Source organism: Borostomias antarcticus, assembly GCF_949987555.1.
Source record: "Borostomias antarcticus genome assembly, chromosome: 15".
Classification (NCBI taxonomy): domain Eukaryota; kingdom Metazoa; phylum Chordata; class Actinopteri; order Stomiiformes; family Stomiidae; genus Borostomias; species Borostomias antarcticus.
Window position 1 is genome coordinate 18,028,644 of NC_140248.1, and position 25,446 is coordinate 18,054,089.

Here is a 25,446-nt window from a genome sequence, read left to right on the forward strand (position 1 = left end):
ATAAAAATGATAATCAAAACATAACAATGATGGACAGTAGTAGCAGCTCTGGGCTTACAATAGGCACAGTAATGACAAAATACAGAAAATAGAGACTGATTGAGTCAATGTTGCTGTTTCATCACATGCCCAATATTTCCTAGAGTATCTGTCATGCACATAGCCATCAATTAGAGAGATATACAGAAGTCTAGCACCCAAATGGTCTACTCTACTGTACTGTATGTTCTTTTAATTTATTTAACCTTTATTTAACCAGATAAAAGCATTGAGATATAAATCTCTTTTATAATACTGACCGGGCCAAGACCTGGCAAAGTTGACATGATTTAACTCGATCAAAACACGTCACAGCAATACAAACAAGAACATCAAAACAATAAACGGATACGCAAGGAACAGAGCAACGACTACTGTACAAACTACACAGCAAAAGAGATCTCTAACATGGCTAGCCATGTTCTCTGGGCTAGAATATCAAAAGGAGAAATAATCTTTTGAGTGTGCACAGTCAATCAGAGACAGACAGCACCAACCTGGCCACATCAATCAATGGCTGAGGTTGATATTGGGGAATCTGTTCCTCTAAACAGCAGCAGAGGAAACCACACTTTGATGATTTCATGAAAAGGCGTTGCCTGACAGGTGAAACTATGTGCAGCCAAGCAGGCTGGCAACTCACAAATCCTTGGACAAGAGCCCCAATCAGCCAGGGAACATTATTTTATATGACAGTCATGTCCTCTTTCATGTGCTGCCACATGAGCAAGCAGTTATTGTATGACAGGTTTACAACTTTACTACCTTCGCCCGCCTAAAGCAATTAACTCAATCTGAAGTGAATGATAACAAAAAGTGATCCATTGCTTAAAATAACTTTTCTCCCCAGCTTCTATGCTTCTCCCGTCAGCGCATTCATTTCTACACTGAAACAGACATTTCAGAGGAAACAAGTCTCCAACTACATTACACAATCAACTTGATAACAGCATGTATAGGGAATACTGCTCAGTTCAGAGGTAACTGGTAAATAGTGCATTAGGAAGCAGAGATAATATTTATTTCTACATGGGGGGGATTAGGGATAGTGTTTTAGAGTGAAGGCCGGACTTTGAAAGGGATGTAAACTGTGTCTGAAGCTCCCTCTGCGCTGCGGCTCATTAAAATTGCAGATCCCGTCCTCATCAGCGCCGTGCGGGGTCAGGACACCGTCGTGCTCTCCCCTTCCGCCGGTCTGTCAGTCTGCATGGATCGGCACCAGGAGAGACCGCGCCTCCGTGTTCTCTCCACCAACATGGCTTACCCCCCCCCCCCACCCCGCAGCAACACTATGGGTTTCCCCCAGAGTGATAATCCCACTGACAGACAGTAAATAAACGCTGAGGGACATTGTGGTGCTGATATATATTAAGGCCATAATAGGGCAAGAACAATAATGACAACGGCCCTCATTTATCAAAGGAGCACAGATCGGAGCGCAGAAATGACGACAGCGTCCGCGTGTGATGCCCATGCCGCCAACCCCATCGTACGAATGATCGGGCGTTGATAAACGTGGCGGATGAAAACAATCGCCATTTAAATATCACGGCCCTACATATTCTGGCCTCGCCCCTGTAGTTTAAGGCATAGAGATATGAAATACGGCCTACACGAGAGGTTTCTTGTCCAATAACAGCTCTTCACTCTTCATGGAAAGATTAATCTTGCATTTTACATTTGTATTTTAAGGGGTAGTTCACAAATTCACACAATCAGAACGCATGCGAGCTGGGCACCTTCCTTGTTTTATTGTGTATCCCAGTCAAAAACCATTGCACATTTCTTTCAATTTGAGAATTATTATTATTATTATTATTATTATTAATAATAATTATTATTTCAGGTTAATAGCCTACCTCACTCGTCCACTCCTCGGCTGAACGATAGGACCTGCATATGTCTTCTAGACCATGTTTATTTTGATTGATATAATTATGTCACCAGTTCACTGATGGTTGACTTGGTGTAACATTTATTTCGTTTTCATTTTAAGACTTGTAAGACTGCATATATGCTAGTCTAAGTAGGCTAAAAAAGGCTGAAAGCGAAATTACTCTTACACCAAATACCTGTTTACCCCGTTACTTGCAAACAATTGGAAAATACCCATTCATGTTAGGATATGACACATGAAGAGGCCTTTACAAAATATAGCATTTTGTCAACGGGTAAGCTACATGTTTTTAAGTGATGAATAGGCCTATGTGGCTGTGCTTAAATACCAGTCAGAATCAGTCTCATAATGATTCTTAATCTTGTTACACGGTCTGAGACTTGACGTGAGATTTGGTCTCAGTCTCCGCTCACATCCAAATTGATAAACGCCGGACTTGGCGTGGAAACGACCGTACGCCCGGTTTTCTGTCCGATGATCGCTTCGTAAATGAGGGCCACTGTCATTGAGACTTGTTTGGTACTTTAAGGATTTGTAAATAAGAGTCCTGAATGCAAACTTCAGGTAGAATGAGTAGCCACTGAATAATAAGCAATCCATTACAATGACAGAAGCATTTTACTAGAAGCATTTTTACTAGATAGGATTCTATACTTCAGTATGTAAAGTAAGTAAGTAGCCTTTGAGAACCAATGTTTCTCGAGCCTAGTGGCCCATAGGGCAGGAGCCTATCTCATGTTTCTGTAACGTGAGGCAACTTGATGTACAAGTACACCCCCTGGACATGATGCTAGTACAGTATGTCGCAGGAACTTCAGCATAAGGTACGCTAAAAAACATACGATCTACACCTACACCTCCCTTACAAAACATTCTCTTCTTCTATTCCAGACTCATTAACTAAAAAAATAATGGTAACACTTTACAATAAGGGTACATTAATAAGCATTAGTTAATGCATTATTACGCATTAAGTAACAGTTAATTAATGTCTCTATTAACCATTTACTAATGTTATTTATGTTAACTAAGGTTAACTCACCTAACCCTAACCCTAACCTTAACTAAGGTATTAATTAACATTAGTAACCTAACCTAACCCTAAATAAGCATTAGTTAACAGTTAACTAATGTTTTTTGTGACCCTTATTGTAAAGTGTGACCAAAATAATTTAGTCCACTAAATAATCACACCAAATTTGCAACATGACTCTAGTGTTCATGTCCAATGATAAAAACTCCAGATGAGTCAGAATGCCAAGAATATGTCACAGCCTTTCGAGCCTTTCAGACAGCTAATGCAAAATGTGAGATTTCTCATTCAGTGCGAGTGTCATGACTTGGGATTCACTGTTCTCATCAGAGAGCTGACCCCGAGACCCCGGTGCACACAAACAAACTTCCTTTCACAGTAACACCTAACTTAAACCCCTAGGGTGATGAGCTTACCTGTGCACACGGTTTTATTACCGACATGGTGAAAACGGACGTAGCAACTATCACATTCCGAGCAGCATGTGACGAGAGGCCATGCTGAATGTATATGTACTGTATATACATTATATATGTATAATGTATATGTATATACATTATATATGTATAATGCTGACTTGTACATGCTATTAATACAAATTAGAAGCGAAGGCGTTCAGGTGGTAGTCACGTTCATGGACCTCCCTGATTGGTCTTACCATTCTCAGCGTCGGACTTCCTCTCCTGCTCGGTGTCGGTGAGGGACAGGACGGAGTTGGCTCTGCTGGACAGACAGGAGCTGTGCTCGGATTTGATCTCCTGCATCCACAGTCGGAGGGTGTGGTCAGGCGAGGGTCCCCCATCGCCCTCCATCTCCACATCAGAGCCCATGGCCAGTGGGTAGCCACGCTGGGGGGCCGAGCGCAGCTCCCCCTGGTAGCTGGGTCGCGCCAGCTGGCCCGACGCACAGAAGTCCAGCTCTGAGAGAGAGACAGAACAACTGGGTTAAGAACATACAAAAACACTTGTTTTCACATCTCTGTTAGTGTCGTTGCTATTGGGGTACATCATGTGGTTCATCAATACACTGAATTATTACTCAAAATTAATGAATGTAATTATTTACTGAGGCATATCTTAATTTTGGGGGGAAATGTGTGCACGGTAATTGGCTTGCAAGACAATACCGTTTTCAAAATGACTGTACTTGGTGATGATATAGGCAGAATGAATATCTCAATGACTCATCTTTAAACATCAGCCTTTGAACAAAGCAAAAAGCCAACCATTTCAACTAAATGATAAACAAAGGCTGTTTCTATTCCAATTAAATCAGGAAATAGTTTACAGTGACATGGTTTCAGGGATGAGGCTTATGTGAAGCAAAGTTATTTTCTTTAGCAGTGATATCCCAAATAAAGTGAAGGAATTTGCTATTTTGGGGCTCTTACTATACTTACATTTCCCTGGGGGGAGGTTAAGCTCACATAACATGAAAATAGTTTGACAAGATAGAGTAGGTATCCCAGAATTACTCTGTCATATTCAATCTATTCAAAGGTAGCTACTAGCAGTCAAAGAAAGTCAATAATAATAAATGTTGTGCTGTGCCGTGAGCTATTAGATATATAGAATTTCCCCAAGGGGCTTAATAAAGTATCTATCTATCTATCTATCTATCTATCTATCTATCTATCTATCTATCTATCTATCTATCTATCTATCTATCTGTCTGTCTGTCTGTCTGTCTATCTATCTATCTATCTATCTATCTATCTATCTATCTATCTATCTATCTATCTGTCTGTCTGTCTGTCTGTCTGTCTGTCTGTCTGTCTCTCTGTCTGTCTGTCTAAAGACTGTGGAAGAGTGTCAGTCCATATCACTTGTTAAAAGACCATACTAATAATAATAGCAGGCTGCTTGTGTGGTTTATGTGTGTAACAATGGTCATTGCAATCAATGATTTATTGACATCAAATGTCAATATACACTCTTCCAAACAAATCTGCCCAAAAAGCTCAAATATCTCCAATCATTTGGAATCATTCAAGTGTCACAGTGAGAGTATGAGTCATTCTGCAGTGGTGGTAACAAAGCATTGAGAGCGTCTGTTTTCTGCATCTCCAGATCACGGATGAGGTGAATTAGAAAAATAATTAATCAACTTTAAAGATGGAATACAATATTATAACCTTCAAAATAAATAGTTCAGCACTAAGAACACTCATTGTAAGGCAGAAGCGTGAAAGCATTTCAATTTCTAGGTCATCCAGAGTGGTATAATTCCAGGTTTCTCTATACTTGGAGATGAGGCAATATTTCTACACTTTCAAACGAATTCTGAGAATTTGACACATTCTCTGCAAAAAACACTTTAAGTGATGTGTGACTCAATACTGAGCAATGACACATACGTATGTTAGTGTAACTTGCTTAAGAAAAAAAACTATGAAGTTTTCTTGTGCAGTGATGATGGCACATTCTGATTATGTGACTCAAAAACAATAAAATATTGACACGCTTGTTGCCAGATATTGTAGGCTACTGTATGTCTGATGTTGACCGATGTTAATTCTCTGTGTGCATGATTGAGTCTTGAGTTACTGTATGTGGCTGTTGTACTGTATCTGGATGTACAGTGGATTCAGGATTTAGTACTTCTCCATCAATAACCACAGTAACAAAACAACCCTAGGCCCCTTCCTCTGAGCCTGCAGGCAGACCGCAGTCTCAGGATTAATCTTTAATTATGATTTATGTGTGGAAACAGATCAATCTTTATCAACATTTACTCTGTGCAGTGAAATTAATTAACCTCAGCGATGTTGTGATATGGGTCACCTGGCCTACCCACAGTGAAACACCACTTAACCCTCTAACACAGAGATTGTCAGGACATACTGTACAACACCACGCTTTATCAGAATGTGATTTCAGATAACTTTAACAAAACTGCAGGACATATACAGAGTTATGTCCCCATACCAATGCGGTAAGGTAATGTAAGGCCATTGTGCGGTAAGGCCATTGTTCGTATCTCATGACGCATCCTTATGTTTAATTGGTTTCAGTGACGGGCAAAATATCTTTATGCTGAAAGGGAGGGACACAATGATCAGGTGAAGAAGAGGATCCTGTGACTCTGGTGCTCCAGGCTACGATCTGCCCTCCAGTCTGGGGCTGGCATACAGAATAGCGAGAGGTCAGCTCTCTTTAAACTGCTCTTGAGAATCCCTCACCAAGGTGACTCGTCTGACCCCCCTGTAATCATCTCTACACTAATTACTCCAGTCAGAAGCCCATGTCCTTGACCAATTTCTTGTCAGTGAATATCTCTCTTCGACCTTCCGCCCCTTAAAATCACAGCCGCGAAATGGAGTCACCAGCGGAAAATGGACACATAAAATGAGCATGTTCTCTGTACCACCAAGGGGCTGGAAACCAGTGCATACTGTTTTGCTACAGTATCAATCTGTTCAGGTTGAAAAAGCTTCTGCTCCGTGCAAATGTCATTTGTTCATTTTATGCAGTTTCCAAGGTAACCAGAACAAAATGTTTTGTTCAGTGCATCATTTGAATATTGCAATACAAAGGAACAGAACAATGGTATCGCTCACACATCATCATTAACATAGGATTCAATGTAAACAAGTGCACAGTGAACCTGTCGTCCCCCACCCATGATGCATGTCATCATCATGTACAGTTGTACAGTTGCAATTGGTCGTCTTCTCGTCGATCTAGGGGTCAGTAAAATCAGCCAAATGTCAGAGGTGGACATCATTGGATTCCTCTCGGCCTACAGACTCTAGCTACCCTTGTTTTGAGCAGTTTGGAGTCGATAAGTGTCATTATAAGCATAGAGAATAACCACCCTTTGACCGCCAGTCAGTTGTCAAATTTCCCCATTTCATTGTCTTGGTTTGATACTCATATCTTGTGTTTTCTGGGGGATAGGCAAAGAATATTTGAACTGGTGGTTGTACACTATGAGCCCATTCATGTGATAATTGTACCCACAATGCACCTAACCATGGTACTAACCTATGAGAATCCTAACATTTAGAACAACACCACAAGGGGGAGAGAGTATTATACATTTTAGAACTTAATAATAGAAGGTGTGAAGACATAAAAAAGGAAGAAAAAAAAGGTCTTAAAGGTGCTCAGTTCGATTTTTTCTGGCCACTAGATGGGGCAGTGGTGCAGCGTATCAGATATAAACAAGTGGGCGTTTTCACTCCATATATGGATATGCACCCTCACACCCCCACCCCCCCAGCCGCATATTCCCTAGTCAGTTGAAATAGGAAAAGCCCTCTCTGTAGCTGTAAAAAGGAAAACAGCTTGAAACAGGCTTTCTATCATGACTGCAATGGGCCCAGCATTGCAACTACGGTTGAAAAACGGGTCCGGCATCGATCAATTACCCAATGTTCCTGATTTATCAGCTAAATACATGGCTAATGTTACACAAACACATGGCTAAATCAGCCGATTACATTCAGACTGACCACTCGCCTGAGTGGGAGCAAACGGTATCTAGTTAGCTTGCTGCATGTGTGTATGTCCATGTATGTTAGTGTATGCCTACACCATGTTAGTCGGTATAATAAAGAAATACATGGTAGGTAACATTTTAGGGGGACTAGGCTGGCTAACATTGCTTATGAACCAGAATTTAGCTACTTACGCGTCGAGGAGAAGAAAGGCGAGATCCGAGTCGCTTTTGATGCCCAAAGTAGCTCCAACCTCTCTCCAGATAGTAAAAGCCAGTCCAATATTTATTTGTGTATGTGATCTTCTTTTGTCTGATTCTTTTTTAGCTGAAGACCGTGGTGTCTTTGCTCCCGGAGTATAAGTTCTCTCAGCCATATTCAGCAACGGACATGTCTCAAACGTCAATCAAGATGACGCTGCCCCTCTCTTATATACGGTGCCATTCAGGGGGTGGGGCACAGGGCCGGCTTCGCTCATAATAAAAATAAATTCTGCATTTGCTCCACAGGCACTACACTGTTGTATATTTTCTGTACAGATAGTTATGCCTCCCCTAGACCTATGTATTGCATATATTGGATTTTTTTTTTCTTCATTTTTTTTACAAAAAGTGCAGTAAATCGAACAGAGCACCTTTAAGTCAAACGCCAAAGGGCAGAAAGGAGATGGATCAGACTATTGAATACCTTTGATCCTTTAGAACTGAATGAAAAATACTGACTCACCTGTACAAATGTCTCCATCTACTGGCAAATCCAGGCAAATGGTAACACTCCCTGTGCACTACGAATTTTGAAAACAAGCACCAAAAGAGCTACTAAACAGTAGCCTTGTAAGACCATCCAGATCTCACAAGCTCACATTTTGTTTGGCTCTGCAGCTTAGTCTGGACTTCCCTCTGTCTCGTACGGGCCAATCAGGGACTGTGTTTTGACTGCTGTTCTGCCCCCCAGTAGAACGTAACCTCGGATTGGTTCCTGTGGTAAAACAGTCTCAGAGGGAAAGACATTTTTACAGTTCTTCCGAATAGATTTGGCAAAAGTTTTTTTACGCTGATTGGCAGGAGGTTAGTCTGTCAAGGCAAGTACTGCCACCCACAATAATCGTTCAAGCTAGGGGGAAGTCCAGACTGATCTGCGGAGTGAAACTGACTGTCAGCTCGCTAGATCCGGATGGTCTCACAAGGCTAACTAAATTGTATTTATAAGTAGATGGACTCCTGAGTAGAATAGACTATACTTTTACTGAGACACCAAGCATAGATTTTTATGTTCAAAGCAAAATGTCCTTGGCAATGAGAAAAATGAATTGTGGCTAGTGCCCCCCAGGTGGTGGGTTATGGTATTATTATTATTATTATTATTATTTTACCTTTATTTAGACAGGTAATCTCATTGAGACACACAGTCTCCTTCTCAAGAGAGACCTGATAAATATGTGAAACATGTGAGATGGACGCACAGACGCACAGATGCACTAACATACAGCACGCAAACTAACATCCCTACCCTCAGTTTCACTGGGTGGGAGACAACTAAACACATGAGATGATTATTTGACTGAACATATCAATGCATATTGAATGTATAAGATGTGGAAGCTGCTATTAATTGTCTATAATTCATGCCAGAGCAAATTACATTAAAACACAGTATGCTTTAGATTAACGCAATGACAGGGCTGTCTCTTTTGTGACTTAAATGAGCAATTACAGGTGATAATATCATTGTCTGATTAATCAGTGAGATCATTTCAGATAATCCATAAGAACTAAAACTAAAAGCATTATCATAAAGGTCATTTCTCAGGGTGACGTCTCCATTTGGAAATGGCTGTGTAAAAGCATTATCATGTTGAAAAAGGTACATTATGACCACATTTATTCCTGGACATTAGGCAGAAACAGAACTGTGATAGTGAGCACAGCTCCAAGGCTACATGTACTGCAGATAACAAGTTGAATTTCAGTTATGTTATCTAATTCAAAAAGTCTATAGAACACATACACATGCAAACTAATGAGTGTTTAGGAGCAACCTACTATTCTTATCTGCCCCACCCCCCACCCCCCGAGTCCATGAAACAAGGTTGACCTCGTGAAAAAGCACAGCTACTCACTGTGACAACATAATTTACTGAAAAATGCTGTACAGCAATACCCCCAGTGTTTGCCCTACTGTATACAGTATAATAATATAGATGGCATGAGGGAAAATCTGAAAACAGTTATTAGTTGTACATGTAATTCATCCCCAACCAAACCTTGCATCAAGTTTTGACCTTGATAACTGCACATTGTTACATACAATACAGTAGCCTTGCCTTTTCTTTTGTCATTACAACACAACTTATTTATTCCCAGTGGAAAAAATACTAAATTAATAATAGAGTCACGATTGGGTTATTTCCTATAGGGAGTTAAAGTCAATTCTAACATAATTATACTGTACATGACCAACCCTCTGTACATGTAGCCCTGGGGTATTAAAAGGCTTCTAGTATGTCACACAACAGTAGCAGCAGTAGGTAACAATTTAAGAAGCTACTGAAAGTAGCATTCAGTGCTTACATTTTATATTTTCATAGTCCCTGTGGCAACATTTTTCCATGCATGTACCTGGGGGCATGCGATTATACTGTACATTTCATTCTGCTAGCTGCAATGCCACAAGTCTTATCATATACAATCAGTTATCTAGCCGAGGAGCATGCACCTGTTTCCCCTCCAACCTTCCTGCCATTTTGACTGTAGGAACGACCACATCCCGTGCAGAGAAAATGGATGAACTTGCATGTCATAACTGTGCACTTTGGGGTCATAAATCACTGAGAGATGTCACAAGCATTTACTGTACGTCATGCCTCTGTGCACGGTGACCAAACAAAAAAGATAACTCAGCCTAAAAAAAATCTTAGCGCAATCACCGCGGCGTTTTGTGTGGTTTTGTAGTTTGATGCAGCACAGTACCTCCTGTGGGCTCCTGCACAGTCTTCCTCTTGGCTCTGTGGCTGTTGTAGTTGAGCCTCATCTCTTGGCCGTAGTCTGGCAGCGTCTCTCGGGAGGTGTAGGATTTACAGAGGTTCCTGCCGCCCTCGCTGTCGTCTGAGGAGCTGGAGTAGGCGAGCTCCATCTCCTTCCGGGCCTTGGACAAAGACTGGTACGGCTTACAATCCATCTGCTCCATGCCTGGCAACACTGGGCCAAGCTCATTCAGTCATGGGATCCCACAGTGCAGAACCAGTCTGGAGGGACAGGAAGAGAAGACAGAACAGGGCGTAGAACTATTAATGTCCCTCACATATATCTAATGGTGTGTCCGTGTTGTGAGAGGCGATATGTGACTCGGAGAAAAGTAATTATTTGGATATTAGTCTCTTTAATCAGTGAGCTCCTGTTTCCAGGGGCTGCGTCTGGGCGATAGCGTGGGAAGATGGAGGTGCTGCGCGAGGCACGGCCGAGGAGGGCTGTTTATAGGAGCAGATTGAGAGATAACTTTCATTTGCAGCAGAATCTGATGGACCACTACGAAATAACAATGCCAGTTAAAGCATGAGCAAAACAGTGTACAGTCATCTGCACAGCTATTTTATCCTAGCTGGTGAATGGCCTCGGATCTAGTTTATCTTAGAATGTTTTTATTTTCATTTTAAATCGAAGTAATTAATGAAACTTGGCAATACAAGGCTTGGCGTTTATGGTAGGTGTAATGACTGGACACATCTACGTACAGTATCATTACTTAGAACACACATTTTACAACTGCATTACTCAGCAGTAATTGAGGAGTAGTAACACTGATGGTGCTATAATGAATAATTCATCCAGGAGCTCCACTTGACTCTCCATCATACTGTAGCTCTGACTGTACAGAAACATGCAGCCGTACAGTGGAGGCCTCGGCTGTGAGGGAGAGTGTTTCCGTGTGGCAGAAGCACTCTGGTAACCTTGACATGAACCCCTCTTCTCTGCCTTGAGTTCTGCTTGGTCTGACCTTTCCATCATTGGTGCCAGACAGCTACTAAACCTTGGCCGTGGCCTTGACCCAGACACTGGCCCCTGTAGCAGAGAGGATTGTCGTCACCTCACTGTCCTTGTCCCCGCTGGGAATAGAGTTTAAAACAAAAAAAACACACAAAAACACTCCACGTATGAAAAACACCAGCAAGAGACCAAAGGAGCCTCAACTGAAGATAGTTTTTGCCCTGTATACATTTGTCATATTTAGCAGCAGTCAAGACAAATATGACAATCAAATGCTCATTAGGTTGTCCCGGCTATGCCTGGCCAGGGTAATAGTTTATTAATTGCAAGCTCAGTACATATCTTGTCTGACTAATTGGCAGTTGAAGGCATTTTTATGGGCCATTTGTATTCCAGACTGGTGCCAGCCCCCTGACTGGATGATGCTGTTCCACCCCGTGTGGAGGTTATTATGGGATGCTAAAGTGGGTGTGGCTGAGGACACTAATACACCTAATAAAAGAACCAATATTATACAATCATGAAAATAACAAATTCAGGAATCAGTCCAAACTGTCCTAGAAAAGATAATTACAATAGTACTATACTATACAATTTCAGTTATTTTTTAATTTAATATATTTTAATTTTGGGGTGGATTGTATTCCAATCCTTAATGTATGCCTTGTTCCAAAAATAATACATTCAGATTTGCCAAAGTGCAAGGATAATTTATTATCTCTAGGCCTGGGTGAATACTCGATTCTGATTGGCTACTTGTTTCACATCTCAGCATTACACCGAAACAGCCCTTTAATCTGGGCTCTATGACTGTAAATATGTCCCTTTATTACATTTTAATATTTTTTCGGGTGAGAAAGTAACCATGTAGTTTCCCAGTATGTGGTCAGTTTCTAATTATGTGCCACAACGTTTTCGGAGTTCCCTGTCTGTCAGAGTCTGAGCCTGTCTGGTCCACTTCAGCCCAGTGCGCTTGCATCAAACACCATGTTTTGCACTTGAAGCACATATTCTCCTGCGATTATTCTTTTGGCGATTATTCTTTTTTTAAGACAGAGATAGCAATGCAGATTGGTATGTGAAGAGGCAATTCCTGGATTTTAATACCTTGTTCCTTCGCTTATAATGATACCTTCTTCACAATTAACCTAATTTACTTTATTTAATCAACTCATAATGAACGTACTTGAAGCAGTGATTTCAAAAAGTTATTGATTTGGGGACAATGAGGTGTCTGACTATTAGGGGTGTAACAATATATCGTGCCACAATATATCGCGATACAGAAACGTCACAATACGTATCGTCAAGGTGAAAACTATATTGTGATATGTTTATTGTATATCAGTGAACACTGGCTACACAACGCTGGTAACAAACATGTCTTTTGTCTCTAGGCCTATCCATGATCTTACAACAGTTAAGCTCTAAATTCACAAAGTGTAGTGGAGTAGAAATGTGGATAAATGCACTATTGGTGTGAACAGCAGCACTAATGCAGCGCTTCACACCGGCCCTTAGTGTATCGTATCGTATTGTTATTGTCAATCCAATATCGTGTATCGTATCGTATAGTGAGATTAGTGTATCGTTACACCCCTACTGGCTATCATATTTATTTGGCTACTAGATACACGTAACAGCACACCTCGTCGTGTATTGTTCCTTACATAGGGGAAGGTGCCCCGCTAACGCCCACTCTAACGCAACATCAGAAAAAACTTCAATGAATAAAACCAGACGTTTGTTTGGTGATAACAATGCAGCTTACTTTGCAGCTCAAAATGTGCTCTGAACAATTACGGTATTCAAATCTAATGACATTATGTTGGTTTTAAACTGGGTTGCTAATTTTTATGATAGCGCTGCAATTTGGAATCCTGGAGAGGGGCTCCATTAACGCCCAGTAATATGTATCTCACACAATGACGAGGCATCGCTAAGCAATATTTTCAGGATGACACCACAGAATTCATAGTGATGATTTGAGGTAATTTTTATATAACTAAATTATGCACATAAAAAGCTTAAAATATGAAGGTAGACTCTCTATATATAATCATAGGAGAGTCGGTTACTTTTCCTTTTCCTAGCACAACCCCAGAAATCAGTCTTGTCGTAGCGTTCGGGTAGGTATTGACTGCCCCTGTCAAGTGAGGGCGTTAGAAGCACCCTATACGCTAACCAACTTTTTGGAGCTCTTTAAGAAGCGACATTCTAATGGTGCCAACACTACATGATTTTCGGCTCGGCGACTGCTCGACGAACTAGTTTTTAGAGAACACAAACAACTGGGGAGGCAAATTGTAATTGTATCTTACAATAATTGCATTTAACGTAGGAAAAGCCAATGTACAGTTCTATTACTTGCCAGAACTCACAAGTGCATCTTCTTTCTAAAACAAGTGACTAAGGGGATAATCTAGTGCTGAAGGCAAAGTGCAAGAATATCAATCTAAAATACAATACAATACAATACAATAAAAAAACAATAAGTGCTTGAAGGGAGGATTGTTGTAGTACTTCTTGAAGAGATAAGTTTTGAGCCTGCGACGAAAGATGGGCAGCAACTCTGCTGTCCTGACATCAGTGGGTAGTTCGTTCCACCACTGCGGGGCCAGGACAGAGATAATAAAGTGTCTATCAGAATAAATTGCATTGCTATCAAAATAAATTGGCATACCTGTACATGCAAGCTTTTCAGTTATTTGTAACAAAAACAAAGCACAAACATGTCCTTGTCAAGTCTAGTAAGAACAGGCAGCTACCTGCGCTTTCATAGCAAAATTATTATAATAGCAAAATTATTTATTTAACGTTACCTCCAACACTCCAACTTGATTGATCCCTGAGGGGAAATTACACTTTCATCTCTGTAGAACAATCTGTGTGTTTTCAGATAAATCTTGTAGATAGATAGCCATGGTAGCCTAAATATATTAATCCCTGAGAATTGTTAAGCGTAGTTTGGAGACCAGACGTTGGGGACTCGTGTAGTCACTCATGTAGTGTGAGACCTACCATGACTTCAAGATACCCGATTTCAAGACAAAGAAGTTGTGTAGTGTGTGTACAGTAGTACTACGATCTGACGACTTTGAATGTGTACTCTGAAGTAGAATAACTGTTTCTAAGCACTCTCCAGTTACCAAGAAATCTGAATAATCTGCATACAAAAACAAAGGACATGAACAAGCTGCCTATATGTCATTTATAATTAAAACAATACAGACCAACTATGCAATTATAATGTTCACATTACATTTAATGTTAGATGTTCCAGATAAATAAACATTTTTGGTGAAACTGCAATAATAGAGGCGATCTATAAGATCATAACAGGGAACTTCCAATTAAGAGACTTGATATTCATAACGTCACGTTCCACCCCCTCAAACCAATATAACTCTGCAAATGTCAATAATATAAGAGAAAAAAAGAGATCAACGAAAGGGCACATACATAATGTAATACTGAGAGAATATTCTTCTTCTGCTATCTGAAGAACGTGTAATTAAACTCCATATTCCTAAAAACACATTAAAATATTACATAACCGTTGAATGTCATGAATGTTAAATAAGTTTGATTTGCAAGACTACTGTAGCAATTCTAATTTCTGTTAAAGGAGTAGTAAATGCATGTTTAGCCCTGTTTTAAGGTTACTTATGATCATATACAATGGTTCAGATCAAAACGTTGACAAAACTAGCACTTTTGAGAAAGTCTGATAAATGCTCTACCACTGTTTTGGTCATACAATGGATGTGGATGGGCAGTGGGCACCTTGAAAAATCTTTCAAAAACTCTAAATTTCAAAGACAAGAAGCTCACCGAGGGGGTAATTGGTGTCTGTTGGTGTTCTGACATCAAATTCGCCGCAAAGTATGAATCCTGTAGGGTTTTATTGATCATTTTATGAAATCCATTGACTTGTATTGACGTTGTAGATTTAAGCAATTGACTACGAGAGGCAGTGGGTTACAGGGGATTTTACCACAGCTACGGGGCGTTGTTAGGTCCGACGCGATAGCTGTGGTAAAATCCCCTGTAACCCACTGCCTCGAGTGGTCAATTGCTTTTCTACAACGGTTACTACATATATATATTCACAAAAACCACTCAGTCGTAACATTCAATAATTTATTTACTGATCATTCTTATCATTTTAGTATTTACTAAATCTTCCGCGATAGGCTATAGTTCTGAATTAAATGGTTGCCAGGCCACATAGGCTATCTCGCCTATTTGGGTTGGCCTTGTTCACATAAGCCATAAGGCATAATTCGGGTGGTTCACGTTTATTTGAATATTTCCAGCCATGGTGCAGTTATTAAAACAGTTCTCCAGAGAACTTGTTTTTGCTGGTAGGGGTGTGGAAGTGTTGGAGTCGAACTGATGAGTACGTTATTGTAATAGGATACGAAAAAGGCAGGGGTTGCTGCGAGTGGTTGCTACGCAAAACATAGCCTACCGCTAGATTTTATCAGTGGCCTCGTCAATGAGATTGACGGCGCATTAATACTAATTGTTATGCGGTCGCAGCCGTGGGTTACAGAGTATTTTACCACGGCTGCCATCCAATCAGAATCAAGTATCCAAACTCTCCGTTGTAGAAGTGTATATCAATCCGCAGAGGGGATTCAGGAAGCGGAACTACTTACGGTAGCTATTGTTATTGTTTATGTTGCTAGGCTACCTAGTTTGCGGAAGTTTACACACATATGTGCTACGACTAGTTCTATGCTAAATATTTAAAAAAGCCTTTCCAGATGAACTAGAATCTTACTTTATGGCGAATTATATGTCAGAACGCCAACTAACACCTCGGGGAGTTCATTGTCTTTGAAATCGAGAGTTTAACATGTTTTTGAAAGATTTGTCAAGATGCCCATCCACATCCATTGTATGACCAAAACAGTGGTAGAGCAATTATCAGACTTTCTCAAAAGTGCTAGTTTTGTCAACGTTTTGATCTGAACCATTGTATATGATCATAAGTAACCTTAAAACAGGGCTAAACATGCATTTTCCCTTTACTACTCCTTTAAATATCCTTTCTCAGCTTCCACTTACACTACTGCATTGTTGGTACAAAATGATTGCAAATGATAAATCAGTCTGCTTGGAATATCAGCTTAGATACTTTTAGTGTGCTTAGGAAAATAGGCTTTGAATGCAGTTTTAAACACATGGAGGTACTAGGGAAAATGTGTTCGGATGAGCACAGAGTAGGTTCTAATGAGATGATTACTATGTAAATGAACTGCCAAGTGGACACACTAATCATTCAGCCTGTGTAACATACAGCTACTTGCCAATTCTCTATTGGATTTGTCACAATGAATACTGTTGCAGATCTTCTTGTGGTTCTTACTGGATGTGCATCAGAGCACGGGCTGTGTGCCTCCTCAACACAAGACTCTAAACACCTACAGCACTCTGAACATCAGCTGGACTACAAATTGATGAAACCATTCCCAACGCTGTTGAAGATCACCTGTAGGTCTGACTCTAGGCAAAAAATGCTGGCAAACATATTATTTCTCATCCGTTTTGTGTGGAATACAGCAAGTTTATTATTGAGTCCACAAATCAAAGCTGCTGTTTAGCTCTGTTGCCGTCGGTTTTCCCGGCACTGCAACACAGGGCCATCCTGGGACAACGCATGCCTCTAGAACAGGGGCAAGTGCTCTGTGTTAATTGGCTGGAGGTTGAGGGGATACAATATTCATGTGAATGTCCCCCTGTAGAGTCCATGAGAGTTTGCCCTGGTTCGCCCAACAACAAACTTCCTTCTAGTGCTATAGGCATGCCGTAGGCACTCCCAGACGCAATCACTGTCATGGACAAGACTCCGCCAGCCCTTGTGAAGTGTTCACATTCTGTGTACCCCCTGTGTCCTAAGGATCAAAAATGACCCGCCTTCTAAATCCCTAAAATAAAGCAGATTATTTGAATTTTAAACCCCAAATGTATTTCCCATGAAGAAACAAGCTCAGATTTTCACACTCTTCACAGTGCAAAAACACAGAGAAAACTCTCTTCTATGAACATTTGTGTTGTCTTAAAGGTCAAAAATGACCTGCCAATATCTTTAAGAGCAGAGAAAACCCTCTTACTGATATTTTTTCAAATTGAAAGTTGCTGATTCTTACAGTGACTCCAACATTAGAAAAAGTGAAACATTGACTTTCTTCATATTACCATGGAAGCTGTACACCACCAGGATACAAAGTTCTCATAGGTTCATTTTAGACCTGGCAGTTATATATGGGGTTAGATCTGTTTCAATACTTGTCAATATACACCACATGTTTCACAAATGTTTTTTTGTGATTCACAAATAAATTTGTGTGGTTCACAAATAAATTCTTATTTCACAAATGTTTTTTGGTGATTCACAAATAAATTCTTGTTTCACAAATGTATTTTTGTGGTTCACAAATATATTTCAAACTCTCAAACGTGCACTGCTTGTATTTACTTGCACCCGAGACACGAACCATTCTGGCGAGAGAGACATGAACCATGAAACTGCTGACACAAATCAAAATTGATTTTGAAACAGATCTACCGTCAACCCTATGATAGTTATTTTTCATAATGTTTGCAAATATATTTCTGTGATTCACAAATACATTTGTGTGATTCACAAATAAATTCTTGTTTCACAAATTTATTTTTGTGGTTCACAAATACATTTCTAACTCACAAACGTGCACCGCTTGTACTGTATTTACTTGCACCGCTTGTAGGCCTATTTACTTGCACCCGAGACACGAACCAGAAATCTATTATGAAACGTTTAGAAAAAATCTACCCTGCCTCATGTCCAGCCAATCAGATTACAAGGCAGCTCCGACCAAACCATGTGTGAGGTCTTGTAAACAGTAAAAGTCTCACTTCGAGGACAGCAAGCAAACGAGAAGATCTGTGAAGAGCTGCAACCAGTGCAAGCTAACAACTTTCAGGTAAGTTCACGAGTATTTTATTGTGCTGGTTCGCCCGACATTGTGTAAGGAAAACTAAAGCCATCTGCATTTGCTACCTGAGATCTCTTTCATGCTAACGTTAGCTAGTTAGCTAGTCACGCTACCATCGTGTGTCCGTCGTATACTTTCATGTTATCCGACTTCATAATTCAGTGTTCCCTCGGTGGAATCATGAACACATTTCCAGGAATTGTAGCTAGCTAACGTTAGCAATTAGCATTATCCAGTCGGAATGAGTTCCCCAAGCTGCTAGCCAGCTTGACGGCAAGTGGCTACAAGAGGAAAATAATTAAAACGGGCAAGTTCGGTAGCCTGAAATCCAGGCTGCTCGCTCCGTTCACCGTTTTTTCTCTCTACTTCACAAGTGAAGTGGAAAAGTAACCTAAAGTTCTCTGAACTGAGCGAGTCTGGATTCCATGCTACCGAATTTGCCTGTTTTAATAATTTTCTTTTCTAGGCAGTCTATATTTTTAAGCCTTCTTGCATGTGTGTCTGACCTAATCCAGCTGCTTTGAGAATTGTATTTGCTGGTAACATGCTTTTCTCTCATTCACTCACTCAAGACTGCAGAGCTGGCACGTTATTTGTGTTTATGGATTGCATTTCTGTCCCCCTTTTGGCAACCCTCCACATTCGCAGATTTGACGACCGCGTGACCTGGCTGGTGGTGGCCAAAGGCTCCAGGAGGAGGATCTACTTAGAGACAACTTGGGTGGGTCAGAACACCAGCACCAAAGAGGGGGCAGTGACAAGCGGCGCATCATCACTGACATCTGCAAGCGCAAAGGTCAGTACATGCGTACACACACCAATGTTCTGTTAGCCTTCAGCCTTCTTACATGTCTGTACATAAATACAGCTACATCGTCTCGACTGCCATTTGCGTCAGTATGCCTTGACCTCCTTACCCACCAACCTTGCTCAATGTCTTGTCACCAGGCACCACGGAACCCAGTACACCCCAGGTGCCAGGGCGAGTGGAGATGAAGCTGGAGGTAGAAGGCAGCAAGTCTCAGAACTGAACAGACACTTGGACATTGAACAGAAAAGGTATGAATGAAATAAAATGCGTACCAAGTTCCTGTTCTGTTTCTCAATGGTAAAAGTGCCTATTTATGCCCTCACTGTCTCCTGTGGGTAAAAATGAATCGATTGTCATAGATGCCATAGGGTACACCTTTCAGTTCTATAAAGTGGAGTAATTAAAGGGTTAGTCTAGGGTAAGTCTTCCTTAGGTTACCTTGTAATAAGCAGCTGGTGGTCCTTTCATACCCTCCTGTTGTACCTCGTCACTTATGGGGTGCACACAACCTGCTGAATTGGGCTGTCAACTAAGAATAATTAAACTTACAGTAAGAAAGAAAGTACCGTCCCCCTCCCCCAACATTGTGTCCTCACAACATGGTGTCCCCACATCCTTTAAATTACTTGACTGTGACTGACCTTAACTTGTCAGTCATAGACCATGGCTAGCCTGCTGCGCTGTGGTAAAAAAAAAAGAAAGAGGACACTGTTTTCTAACATTGCTTGTTTATGCTGTAAAATATAAATGCATTTTCGCTGGGTAGCACTTCATATCATGGTAGGTTCTCCAGTAACACCTGCAAATCTTAGTCTGAAGTCAACACACCATCCATTCCTCAACTGCACTCTGCAACCCTGGAGGACAACAGCACAGGTGAGACCACAAGCATGGTGTTCCTCACAGTAAAATGCTTCTAACACCCTTAGAATGAGTGGAAATGTATCAGCTGAGAATTTAGGGGAAAATTGTGTTTACAAGTCTAAAATTCAGAGTGCATTGACATCACATCAGCCATACTTGGGCTAGAAGGTGCCCATGTGAAGGTGAATTGAGCATCTACGGTAGTTGTAGAAGATACATTTGACTCCCATTATTTATTTTAATTGTATTGGGAACCTATATGGTGTGATCAAAATGTCCTGTAGCCTACTTCATAAAAAAGGGCAACAAAAAAGACAAGCCTGGGAATCGAAAGTGTGACTGAAAATGTAAGGTCCCTTCCCTAAGCTCTGGACTTCAATTAATCCCCTAACAAAATAAGAAACCGAAGCTGAGTGACGGAACCAAAACAAAACGTGCACACTGATTGGTCGGAACTGCCTTGTAATCTGATTGTCTGGAGATGAGGCAGGGTAATTTTTTTCTAAACGTTTCATAATTCACTTTCTGGTTTGTGTCTCCCAGGTGCAAGTAAATACAAGCGGAGCACATGTTTGTGAGTTTGAAATATATTTGTGAACCACAAAAATACATTTGTGAACCACAAAAATACATTTGTGAAACAAGAATTTATTTGTGAATCACACAAATGTATTTGTGAATCACATAAATATATTTGCAAACATTATGAAAAATAACTACCATAGGGTTGACGGTAGATCTGTTTCAAAATCAATTTTGATTTGTGTCAGCAGTTTCATGGTTCGTGTCTCTCTCGCCAGAATGGTTCGTGTCTCAGGTGCAAGTAAATACAAGCGGTGCACATGTTTGTGAGTTTGAAATATATTTGTGAACCACAAAAATATATTTGTGAAACAAGAATTTATTTGTGAATCACCAAAAAACATTTGTGAAACAAGAATTTATTTGTGAACCACACAAATTTATTTGTGAATCACCAAAAAACATTTGTGAAACATGTGGTGTATATTGACAAGCATCACTCTTGGAAAAGTCACGAAAACTTTTTTTCAAAAAGTTGAAAAAAGATCTGGTCTGCCACATGGCACAGCCAATTTAATAAAGGCTTTTTAAATTTAATACTTGGAGATTGACTGCCTTGTAGTTTTTTGAGTAGCTTAATCTACTTTTTTCTGCTATATGGATTTACCCTGCTATATGGATTTATCTGCAATGAGCACCTCCCTCATTTTTACTTTTTAACTCTTTTTTTTCGAGCCAATGTAGTGTTCTTTTTTCCCTTCTATAAATGAAAAAAAGATAATTTCATGTTTTTTTCTGCTGTTACAGAAAGGTCTGTGTAAAGCCCCCCGTAAACCATAGCCGAAAGCGCCACGACATGAAACGACATTACAATTACAGTATATAGCTCACATTGTTTCCTATGGAAGCCCGCACACTGGCGTCGTTCCACCAGCAGCCGACAGCAGCTGACAATGTCGCCCCGGGAATGTGGCAGCCGACACGTGGCAATCCAACCTAAACTTGGATTAATGCAAGGGATTTCCTGCACTGAAATGCCTGTCTATTAAATCTAGGCCTATATAAAAGTAAAGTAAGCTAATATCTGAAAGTAAGCTAATATCTGAAAGTTTAATATTTTAATATATTCCCATCTCTTCCATGTCCTTCTCATGTTCCATGTTGTTTGTTTTGTTAAAATGTACACCTAACTAGCATATAATGTTCCTTGAAGTAGCCCATTATCATGTAGGCTAGCACTACAGATCCAGGAGGATATTTAATTTAGCTACAGTATTCAACTCTGTGTTTGAACATACTGTAATCTCACGGGAAGCCTTTAGAGGTTTGGGTAGCCTAAAAGTTTAGATAGATTAACGTTAGCTAGTGACAACTGGTGACAAGTCTAGTTGGTTTTTCAACATGAAAAATAGCTTTAGCTACAGTACGATCATCTTTCAGGCCTAAATTCATCATTCATAAACCAGAATGAATTTACTGCATGGAGGTAGTAGAAACAGCAATCCATAACACCGGTCACCAGCAGGCTCTGTCTTATACCTACGGAAGAGCATTAGGGCCAACAGCTGAGTTTTTTTTTTTTTTTAAGCTTCTGAGTTTAAAGTCATTAAAGTTATTTCTGACTTTTTCCCCCCCAGAAATTCAGAGTTTTTTTCTCAAAAATTCTGACTTTAATCTCAGAAATTCTGACTTTAAAGTCAGAAGCTTAAAAAAATAATAAACTCAGTTGTTGGCCCTAATGCTCTTCTGTATATACCAGACTGTCCTCAGAATACACTACTGGAATTACAAACTCATGATTACTGGACTCCGATTGTTTTTCACCGCGGTAGTTTTCACGTTAAGGTCATACGCTTATGGCTGTGGTTTGCGGGGGAATTACTGTTTATCAGTTTATTTTTTATCAATGACGTGACTAAATAGAATAACATGTAATTGGTTGCATTATTTAAATTTTTCATTTTTCCAACTGTCGATTTTTGTATACGCTCCTTTGAAAAATGAAAATTGAAATATTGACTCAGGTCAGAAAACTGGAGTATTTCCTGTTTTCCGCCTCATCTGGAGGAAGGAGGGGAGGGAACTCTGCTGCACATCAGCAAATTTTACAGCGGAATCAACCAATCACACCGCCAGCTTGTTTCTGGCACTATTTTCAGTTTATTTCTGTCTGCGTTCCCCATAGTCAGCTAACGTTACGTTGAGCTAGCATAATATATAATCGATCTTCACCCAGTACATCAATATACTATTCATATTTATGAAAACAACTACTTGTCCTATGTCTGTATATTAATGTAATCGTACCACCATAACATATATTCAAAGCATGTCTTCATTATTTTTGCCATTTTAAAATCGCTGTGCTACTGTACTGTTAATTCAATGAAATTGATAGTCTTCTGCTCGATCTAACCTTCAGTAGGCCTTGGCTGGCCAGCTCCTCCAACACAGGAAAAGATACATTTGCTGCTGTACCATGGTACCAATATTAGTCTCTCCGGCTTTGATAATAGTATACTGTCTGAGGGAGATTCTGTAATACATAGCTATTCTATCAGCTCAGTAGCTTGTTGGGAAACACCTACAGCTGTTTGAAACATTGTAAAAATAATAATAATAAAAGCAGAGTGGCAATGAGACAAAGTCCTACGGTTACGCCACCTTAAGACTGACGAACTGGGGGAGACTGACCAGACTGACTCTCTCTTTCTCCCTCTCTCTCTCTCCCTCTCTCTCTCTCTCTCTCTCTCTCACTCTCACTTTCTCTGCCAGCTACTGAAAGGTTTGTAGCTGGTCCTCGCTGGATTCAGTATGGTACTGTATGACAGCCTAATCTACTCTGTATTGAGGTCATTGTGTCACACATTTACCATGGGAACAATTGTATATACGACCTAGTAGGCAGAGGGCCCTGTGTGCACGTTTTGAATGGGCACTGGAGTACTTACTGTAGCATAGTGCCAAATTTGTCCCACCACGAATCGTGATTTTTTTCTGAAACAACTTGTTCTTATCACACTTGATGGAGACAATGTCCAAGAGTACATGTGTGTGATGTGGTAAAGCATTCATGGGAAAATGACCTTTAAAGCGCTTTTTTAGCATTAGCAATTAGCTTCCTGACAAAATGGTAAAATTTAAAATGCCTGAAATGTCCTTGTTTTTTTTAGATATCAGCAAATGCTTCGACAGGATGCAACAAGGTAGTGCCCTCTTCCTTTTAAAGTAAAGTTTTAGGTCCCTGGATTATTGTTGTACAAAATGATGGGCATTTGAACTTTGGCCCACATGTTTTGTCAGTTTCTCCGCCATCATGGATTTCTGAGCTGTGAACACCCTATAGGCAGACATGCACCCTAAACATACCTGTGAAGTTTCAGACCGATTTGACTTATGATTTATGAGAAGAAACCTTTTATACAGCATGTTTTGCAATAATTGCTGTTTCATACATTTTCATCCTAATTGCTAACCGCTAATGCTAATATACCGTTTTAAACCCATTGAAATTTGGCGTGGAAGTGCCAGCACTTTGAACTTTGCATTTTGAATCATTTACTGTAGCGCCACCTATGATCCAATCGTAGTGACTCTTTGAGGCAAGACTTATTCTAGTATTTCCAGGACAGAAAGAATACTGACAATAGCAATATCATAAAGTGCCAAATTTGTCACTCCACAAATCGTTCAATATTTAATGAAACATCTTGTTTCAATGCCCAAGAGTACACGTACAGTATGTGATGTCACCGCACTATATTAGCATTAGCAATTAGCTTTGTGGCAAAATGGTCAAATGTCTGTGATATCAGTGTTGTTTTTTTTTACATATCTGCAAATTCCTCAACAGGGCGCAACAGGGTAGTGCCCTCTTCGTGTCCAGTGCATTTCAGGTCCCTAGATTATTGTTGTACAAGATGATAAGGACTTGAACTTTGTTGATGACATATTTTTTCTTTAAATGCCTGTTTCTCTGTCATCTTGGCTTGGATTTCTTAGCTGTGAACTTATAGGGAGACATGCACCCTAAACATACCTGTAAAGTTTCAAACCGATTGGACTTGGTTTATGAGGAGAAACATTTTATAGGTTTTGCAAAATTTACAAACAAATCTATCAGGGTGGAGATCATGGGTCCAAATGGTCCCCATGATATAACTTTACCAAGTTTCATACAATTTTGTCCAACGTGGTGAAAATGCCAGCCTTGTTTGCTAAATTGCTTATTATAGTGCCACTTAGGGTCCAATCGGGGTGCCTCTTTTGGCCTAGTTACTCATGGTCTGTAGTTTGGGCCTGTTGATTTTTTGCATTTTTGGTCCAGGACTTCCAAGACTTATTCAAGGATTTCCAAGAAATTCTTAATAATAACAATACCATCAATTACAATAGGGTTCCTATGCTACTGTGTAGGACCCCAAATAATAATAAAGATCACACATAGAATTCAACTTTTTTTTACTTCATTCTTTACATAGCATGAACAAATATCATAGTCCCTTTGCCTGCTGTTATTGTTCATAATAGCTAACGATTCAAGATCAAGAGCAAAGCGTTCTTCCCCTGCTCAGTACGTGATGACAGGAACACCAGCAGAGTAATATCAGTTTTCACAACACTCTACGTCTCCAGCACCAGCCAGACCGGTCCAAAATTAACTCCAGGCCTCATGGCTACCTCCAACCCTCTTTACCATGGCCCACATTGACCCATTCCCAGGAGACGCTCCCAGCTGCATGTCCCCTTCCTATCCTCCCCTCAAGCCAATGACACTTAGTGATGGCAGACAGCAAAATGAACTTAAAGTTATGATTTCCATTTAAAAGATTAATCATAAAAGACAGACGTCTCCAAAAAAAGGCATCTC

General features: G+C 40.2%; 1 protein-coding gene across 1 annotated transcript in view; it reads right to left on the bottom strand.

Annotated features, from left to right (window-relative positions):
• Window positions 1-10,596, bottom strand: part of tenm1 (teneurin transmembrane protein 1) — a gene marked incomplete at both ends in the record, with an annotated part of 107,006 nt that extends 96,410 nt beyond the window's left edge. The window contains 2 exons of the mRNA XM_084449969.1: window positions 3,628-3,888; window positions 10,380-10,596. Coding sequence (XP_084306095.1) covers window positions 3,628-3,888; window positions 10,380-10,596 — 478 coding nt within the window. The remainder of the gene's footprint in view (window positions 1-3,627; window positions 3,889-10,379) is intronic.
• Between the last annotated feature and the right edge of the window lie 14,850 nt (window positions 10,597-25,446).